Source organism: Engystomops pustulosus, unplaced genomic scaffold, assembly GCF_040894005.1.
Source record: "Engystomops pustulosus unplaced genomic scaffold, aEngPut4.maternal MAT_SCAFFOLD_187, whole genome shotgun sequence".
NCBI lineage: Eukaryota > Metazoa > Chordata > Amphibia > Anura > Leptodactylidae > Engystomops > Engystomops pustulosus.
This window is the reverse complement of record NW_027285067.1, coordinates 41035-49691: the sequence shown is the minus strand read 5'-3', so window position 1 is coordinate 49691 and position 8657 is coordinate 41035. Positions and strand designations below refer to the sequence as shown.

The 8657-nt window shown below is 50.8% G+C and overlaps 1 protein-coding gene across 6 annotated transcripts in view; it reads left to right on the top strand.

The window, feature by feature from the left end:
* Positions 1 to 5872: 5872 nt before the first annotated feature.
* LOC140108827 (uncharacterized) overlaps positions 5873 to 8657 on the top strand; it is a 43813-nt gene continuing 41028 nt past the window's right edge. For 2 of the 6 annotated variants that reach the window (XM_072131976.1, XM_072131979.1), the window contains exon 1: positions 5873 to 5952. In XM_072131976.1, the coding sequence (XP_071988077.1) occupies positions 5948 to 5952 (5 nt within the window). In that variant the 5' untranslated portion in view covers positions 5873 to 5947. Of the gene's footprint in view, positions 5953 to 6524; positions 6661 to 8657 lie in introns of those variants that run through there. The other 4 variants (XM_072131978.1, XM_072131977.1, XM_072131980.1 and 1 more) reach the window with 3 other exon arrangements.

The window sequence follows — 8657 nt, the reverse complement described above, 5'->3', positions numbered from 1 at the left end:
GAGCATGGCACAGCACAGCCCCTCCTCCTCCCCCCTGTGTGAGCTCCCAGCACAGCAGAGCATGGCACAGCACAGCCCCTCCTCCTCCCCCCCTGTGTGAGCTCCCAGCACAGCAGAGCATGGCACAGCACAGCCCCTCCTCCTCCCCCCCTGTGTGAGCTCCCAGCACCGCAGAGCATGGCACAGCACAGCCCCTCCTCCTCCTCCCCTGTGTGAGCTCCCAGCACCGTAGAGCATGGCACAGCACAGCCCCTCCTCCTCCCCCCTGTGTGAGCTCCCAGCACCGCAGAGCATGGCACAGCATGGCCCCTCCTCCTCCTCCCCCTGTGTGAGCTCCCAGCACCGCAGAGCATGGCACAGCACAGCCCCTCCTCCTCCCCCCTGTGTGAGCTCCCAGCACCGCAGAGCATGGCACAGCATGGCCCCTCCTCCTCCTCCCCCTGTGTGAGCTCCCAGCACCGCAGAGCATGGCACAGCACAGCCCCTCCTCCTCCCCCCCTGTGTGAGCTCCCAGCACCGCAGAGCATGGCACAGCACAGCCCCTCCTCCTCCCCCCCTGTGTGAGCTCCCAGCACCGTAGAGCATGGCACAGCACAGCCCCTCCTCCTCCCCCCTGTGTGAGCTCCCAGCACCGCAGAGCATGGCACAGCACAGCCCCTCCTCCTCCCCCCTGTGTGAGCTCCCAGCACAGCACCGCAGAGCATGGCACAGCTTGGCCCCTCCTCCTCCCCCCCTGTGTGAGCTCCCAGCACCGCAGAGCATGGCACAGCATGGCCCCTCCTCCTCCTCCCCCTGTGTGAGCTGCTGCAATGTCTGAGGAGGAATTATCAGGAGGGTCACCTGGAGAGCGGCTGCTGTGTGACCCGGAGACCCTCTGCTCCTTCTCCTGGAGCTACAGACCATTAGGAGAATCTGCACAGCAGGGATGAGGTAGGACACAGCCTGACCCTCACACTGAGCTGTAGCTGTTGTTAAAGATATTACACTGGACTCAGACGCCATCTTCTATATTGTCGGACATTTTAAAGACTCAGCATTCATTTCATATAACTTTGTGTAGTGATAACTAAAATTTAGGTGTGCCCGTCAGCACACAAAAGACTTAGTGCTCGCTAGCACCACCTAGTGGAAGGTATCCAGGTGAACACCTGGGAAGTTTCAGTATTTGCATGTAGCCAATAGTATTAGACTCCTTTGTGTGAAGTTACCAAATAGTATTACATTTCCTGGGTGAGAACACCCAATTATAGGTGCTGCTTTCCTAATTACACGCCTTATGTAAAGTGCCTTATGGTTTTCTATAAATGTTGGTCCCACAATAAACTCATCAGTCTTGTTGTATGCTAACTTCAGTTAAGGACAGGTATTGTCTTTTCTTTCAAGTTAGTCAAATTCCAGTGCTGGACACAGACTCATTTAATTCGGAACTCACTCTTGCAACGTGGACGAGGATGGTTAAAGCCTCGTGAATCAAAAGACCCTCATGGTCATTTCTCCATGAGACTGTGTATGCTGTGTGACAGGACACATCTATCAGGACTTGTATGGCAGCTTTGTGACATACCAGCCCTGAAATAATCGCAATGTCTGAGGAGGAATTATCAGGAGGGTTACCTGGAGAGCGGCTGCTGTGTGACCCGGAGACCCTCTGCTCCTTCTCCTGGAGCTACAGACCATTAGGAGAATCTGAACAGCAGGGATGAGGTAGGACACAGCCTGACCCTCACACTGAGCTGTAGCTGTGTATGCTGTGTGACAGGACACATCTATCAGGACTTGTATGGCAGCTTTGTGACATACCAGCCCTGAAATAATCGCAATGTCTGAGGAGGAATTATCAGGAGGGTTACCTGGAGAGCGGCTGCTGTGTGACCCGGAGACCCTCTGCTCCTTCTCCTGGAGCTACAGACCATTAGGAGAATCTGAACAGCAGGGATGAGGTAGGACACAGCCTGACCCTCACACTGAGCTGTAGCTGTGTATGCTGTGTGACAGGACACATCTATCAGGACTTGTATGGCAGCTTTGTGACATACCAGCCCTGAAATAATCGCAATGTCTGAGGAGGAATTATCAGGAGGGTTACCTGGAGAGCGGCTGCTGTGTGACCCGGAGACCCTCTGCTCCTTCTCCTGGAGCTACAGACCATTAGGAGAATCTGCACAGCAGGGATGAGGTAGGACACAGCCTGACCCTCACACTGAGCTGTAGCTGTGTATGCTGTGTGACAGGACACATCTATCAGGACTTGTATGGCAGCTTTGTGACATACCAGCCCTGAAATAATCGCAATGTCTGAGGAGGAATTATCAGGAGGGTCACCTGGAGAGCGGCTGCTGTGTGACCCGGAGACCCTCTGCTCCTTCTCCTGGAGCTACAGACCATTAGGAGAATCTGCACAGCAGGGATGAGGTAGGACACAGCCTGACCCTCACACTGAGCTGTAGCTGTGTATGCTGTGTGACAGGACACATCTATCAGGACTTGTATGGCAGCTTTGTGACATACCAGCCCTGAAATAATCGCAATGTCTGAGGAGGAATTATCAGGAGGGTTACCTGGAGAGCGGCTGCTGTGTGACCCGGAGACCCTCTGCTCCTTCTCCTGGAGCTACAGACCATTAGGAGAATCTGCACAGCAGGGATGAGGTAGGACACAGCCTGACCCTCACACTGAGCTGTAGCTGTGTATGCTGTGTGACAGGACACATCTATCAGGACTTGTATGGCAGCTTTGTGACATACCAGCCCTGAAATAATCGCAATGTCTGAGGAGGAATTATCAGGAGGGTTACCTGGAGAGCGGCTGCTGTGTGACCCGGAGACCCTCTGCTCCTTCTCCTGGAGCTACAGACCATTAGGAGAATCTGCACAGCAGGGATGAGGTAGGACACAGCCTGACCCTCACACTGAGCTGTAGCTGTGTATGCTGTGTGACAGGACACATCTATCAGGACTTGTATGGCAGCTTTGTGACATACCAGCCCTGAAATAATCGCAATGTCTGAGGAGGAATTATCAGGAGGGTTACCTGGAGAGCGGCTGCTGTGTGACCCGGAGACCCTCTGCTCCTTCTCCTGGAGCTACAGACCATTAGGAGAATCTGCACAGCAGGGATGAGGTAGGACACAGCCTGACCCTCACACTGAGCTGTAGCTGTGTATGCTGTGTGACAGGACACATCTATCAGGACTTGTATGGCAGCTTTGTGACATACCAGCCCTGAAATAATCGCAATGTCTGAGGAGGAATTATCAGGAGGGTTACCTGGAGAGCGGCTGCTGTGTGACCCGGAGACCCTCTGCTCCTTCTCCTGGAGCTACAGACCATTAGGAGAATCTGCACAGCAGGGATGAGGTAGGACACAGCCTGACCCTCACACTGAGCTGTAGCTGTGTATGCTGTGTGACAGGACACATCTATCAGGACTTGTATGGCAGCTTTGTGACATACCAGCCCTGAAATAATCGCAATGTCTGAGGAGGAATTATCAGGAGGGTTACCTGGAGAGCGGCTGCTGTGTGACCCGGAGACCCTCTGCTCCTTCTCCTGGAGCTACAGACCATTAGGAGAATCTGAACAGCAGGGATGAGGTAGGACACAGCCTGACCCTCACACTGAGCTGTAGCTGTGTATGCTGTGTGACAGGACACATCTATCAGGACTTGTATGGCAGCTTTGTGACATACCAGCCCTGAAATAATCGCAATGTCTGAGGAGGAATTATCAGGAGGGTTACCTGGAGAGCGGCTGCTGTGTGACCCGGAGACCCTCTGCTCCTTCTCCTGGAGCTACAGACCATTAGGAGAATCTGAACAGCAGGGATGAGGTAGGACACAGCCTGACCCTCACACTGAGCTGTAGCTGTGTATGCTGTGTGACAGGACACATCTATCAGGACTTGTATGGCAGCTTTGTGACATACCAGCCCTGAAATAATCGCAATGTCTGAGGAGGAATTATCAGGAGGGTTACCTGGAGAGCGGCTGCTGTGTGACCCGGAGACCCTCTGCTCCTTCTCCTGGAGCTACAGACCATTAGGAGAATCTGCACAGCAGGGATGAGGTAGGACACAGCCTGACCCTCACACTGAGCTGTAGCTGTGTATGCTGTGTGACAGGACACATCTATCAGGACTTGTATGGCAGCTTTGTGACATACCAGCCCTGAAATAATCGCAATGTCTGAGGAGGAATTATCAGGAGGGTTACCTGGAGAGCGGCTGCTGTGTGACCCGGAGACCCTCTGCTCCTTCTCCTGGAGCTACAGACCATTAGGAGAATCTGAACAGCAGGGATGAGGTAGGACACAGCCTGACCCTCACACTGAGCTGTAGCTGTGTATGCTGTGTGACAGGACACATCTATCAGGACTTGTATGGCAGCTTTGTGACATACCAGCCCTGAAATAATCGCAATGTCTGAGGAGGAATTATCAGGAGGGTTACCTGGAGAGCGGCTGCTGTGTGACCCGGAGACCCTCTGCTCCTTCTCCTGGAGCTACAGACCATTAGGAGAATCTGAACAGCAGGGATGAGGTAGGACACAGCCTGACCCTCACACTGAGCTGTAGCTGTGTATGCTGTGTGACAGGACACATCTATCAGGACTTGTATGGCAGCTTTGTGACATACCAGCCCTGAAATAATCGCAATGTCTGAGGAGGAATTATCAGGAGGGTTACCTGGAGAGCGGCTGCTGTGTGACCCGGAGACCCTCTGCTCCTTCTCCTGGAGCTACAGACCATTAGGAGAATCTGCACAGCAGGGATGAGGTAGGACACAGCCTGACCCTCACACTGAGCTGTAGCTGTGTATGCTGTGTGACAGGACACATCTATCAGGACTTGTATGGCAGCTTTGTGACATACCAGCCCTGAAATAATCGCAATGTCTGAGGAGGAATTATCAGGAGGGTTACCTGGAGAGCGGCTGCTGTGTGACCCGGAGACCCTCTGCTCCTTCTCCTGGAGCTACAGACCATTAGGAGAATCTGCACAGCAGGGATGAGGTAGGACACAGCCTGACCCTCACACTGAGCTGTAGCTGTGTATGCTGTGTGACAGGACACATCTATCAGGACTTGTATGGCAGCTTTGTGACATACCAGCCCTGAAATAATCGCAATGTCTGAGGAGGAATTATCAGGAGGGTTACCTGGAGAGCGGCTGCTGTGTGACCCGGAGACCCTCTGCTCCTTCTCCTGGAGCTACAGACCATTAGGAGAATCTGAACAGCAGGGATGAGGTAGGACACAGCCTGACCCTCACACTGAGCTGTAGCTGTGTATGCTGTGTGACAGGACACATCTATCAGGACTTGTATGGCAGCTTTGTGACATACCAGCCCTGAAATAATCGCAATGTCTGAGGAGGAATTATCAGGAGGGTTACCTGGAGAGCGGCTGCTGTGTGACCCGGAGACCCTCTGCTCCTTCTCCTGGAGCTACAGACCATTAGGAGAATCTGCACAGCAGGGATGAGGTAGGACACAGCCTGCCCCTCACACTGAGCTGTAGCTGTGTATGCTGTGTGACAGGACACATCTATCAGGACTTGTATGGCAGCTTTGTGACATACCAGCCCTGAAATAATCGCAATGTCTGAGGAGGAATTATCAGGAGGGTTACCTGGAGAGCGGCTGCTGTGTGACCCGGAGACCCTCTGCTCCTTCTCCTGGAGCTACAGACCATTAGGAGAATCTGCACAGCAGGGATGAGGTAGGACACAGCCTGACCCTCACACTGAGCTGTAGCTGTGTATGCTGTGTGACAGGACACATCTATCAGGACTTGTATGGCAGCTTTGTGACATACCAGCCCTGAAATAATCGCAATGTCTGAGGAGGAATTATCAGGAGGGTTACCTGGAGAGCGGCTGCTGTGTGACCCGGAGACCCTCTGCTCCTTCTCCTGGAGCTACAGACCATTAGGAGAATCTGAACAGCAGGGATGAGGTAGGACACAGCCTGACCCTCACACTGAGCTGTAGCTGTGTATGCTGTGTGACAGGACACATCTATCAGGACTTGTATGGCAGCTTTGTGACATACCAGCCCTGAAATAATCGCAATGTCTGAGGAGGAATTATCAGGAGGGTTACCTGGAGAGCGGCTGCTGTGTGACCCGGAGACCCTCTGCTCCTTCTCCTGGAGCTACAGACCATTAGGAGAATCTGCACAGCAGGGATGAGGTAGGACACAGCCTGCCCCTCACACTGAGCTGTAGCTGTGTATGCTGTGTGACAGGACACATCTATCAGGACTTGTATGGCAGCTTTGTGACATACCAGCCCTGAAATAATCGCAATGTCTGAGGAGGAATTATCAGGAGGGTTACCTGGAGAGCGGCTGCTGTGTGACCCGGAGACCCTCTGCTCCTTCTCCTGGAGCTACAGACCATTAGGAGAATCTGCACAGCAGGGATGAGGTAGGACACAGCCTGACCCTCACACTGAGCTGTAGCTGTGTATGCTGTGTGACAGGACACATCTATCAGGACTTGTATGGCAGCTTTGTGACATACCAGCCCTGAAATAATCGCAATGTCTGAGGAGGAATTATCAGGAGGGTTACCTGGAGAGCGGCTGCTGTGTGACCCGGAGACCCTCTGCTCCTTCTCCTGGAGCTACAGACCATTAGGAGAATCTGCACAGCAGGGATGAGGTAGGACACAGCCTGACCCTCACACTGAGCTGTAGCTGTGTATGCTGTGTGACAGGACACATCTATCAGGACTTGTATGGCAGCTTTGTGACATACCAGCCCTGAAATAATCGCGATGTCTTGCCAACCGCCAGTCTTTGCGATTATTTTGCCCTTCTCCACACCAAGAGGGATATATCCATCAGTGAGCCATTAACCCCTAGGCGCACCTGGACCTTATACTACGTCCCTGCGGCTAGATACCTGCGGCCGAACGGAGCCGGCACCAGAAGCTGCGGCTGTCAGCTGTCTATAACAGCTGACAACGCGCGCTAACACTCCGATCGCGGGTGTTAACCCCTTAAACGCCGCGGTCATGCATGATTGCGGTGTGTAAGGGTGTTCCTCTTCTGCGCAGCCCCGAGGAATGCCAAGTGCCCTGGGGCTGCACAATCTCCCTGAAGAAGCATTGTAGAGCCGTGTATTGGACTTGAACTAGCGATCAGAACAGCGCTGGTTCAAGTTCAAATATGGAAAATTAAAAACATGTAAAAACACTAAAGTTAACACATTAGAATAAATACATGAAAATATAAGCCCCTAAAATGTCACTTTCCCCCCCACACACACACACACACACACACACACATATTTGGTATGTAACAATCTGTAAAAAAGAATCGTTACTGGACCTGCACGGTAAACGCCGGAGAAAAAACGCAAAAAACTTTCCAAAATAAGATCATTTTTAATTAATACCTTTTTAAAAAATGCTCTAAAAAGCGATAAAAAAAATGTTACGCACTCTAAAACAAGACCACTAAGAAGAAGAAGCTCCTAACCAGATTTGTCAGCCGAAATATAAAAAAGTTCTGCATATGAAAAGATGGTGATGCTGAAATGTACAAGATTTTCTCCAAATTAGTTTTCAGTAAATTTGAATAAAATACACAAACCTTCCACATATTTGGTATCCCTGCGTCCCCCCCTATAGGTCCACAATAAAAAAACAAAAAAGAAATTAGAGCCTGTACAATGTGACATAGCAAATCTGCTCTGCATGGCCTCCTTCCCTTCTGTGCCCGGCCGTGCGCCCGTACAGCAGGTTACCACCACATATGGGGGATCCGTGTACTCGGGAGGAATTGGGGATCAAACTTTGTGGAGCCTTTTATCATTTCACCCAAAATGAGTGTATTGTGAAAAAATATTTCAATTAGTAGACTGCGCCTCCATTTAGTTTTAACTCCTATAAAACACCTAAAGGGTTTTCAAACATCTTAAAAGTGGGGCCGCGTCCTAGAGGCCAAAATAGGCCTGAAGGAGTAAACCCTTTCCAACATTGGATGTAGTACACGGGCAACAAGGACTTGCTGCAGCCTGCGTCCCCCTTTTGTCAGCGGCTGCTGAACGGAGCCGGTGCCAGATCACTAACACCAGGGGCGGACTGGCAATTTAAAATGGCCCTGGAAAAAACTGGAAAAGCGACCCCATTTTATGGGTGGAGTCAAGACATGTGGGTGGAGTTATAACCAACAAATTTTGGTACATATAGAATAACTCATTTAATTCCTACTTCTATATACAAAATAAAACTACTATAATACTGCCCCCTATGTACAGGAATATAACTACTATAATACTGCCCCCTATGTACAGGAATATAACTATTATAATACTGTCCCCTATGTACAAGAATATAACTACTATAATACTGCCCCCTATGTACAAGAATATAACTACTATAATACTGCCCCCTATGTACAGGAATATAACTACTATAATACTGCCCCTATGTACAGGAATATAACTACTATAATACTGCCCCCTATGTACAGGAATATAACTACTATAATACTGCCCCCTATGTACAGGAATATAACTACTATAATACTGCCCCCTATGTACAGGAATATAACTACTATAATACTGCCCCCTATGTACAGGAATATAACTACTATAATACTGCTCCCTATGTACTGGAATATAACTACTATAATACTGCCCCCTTTGTACAA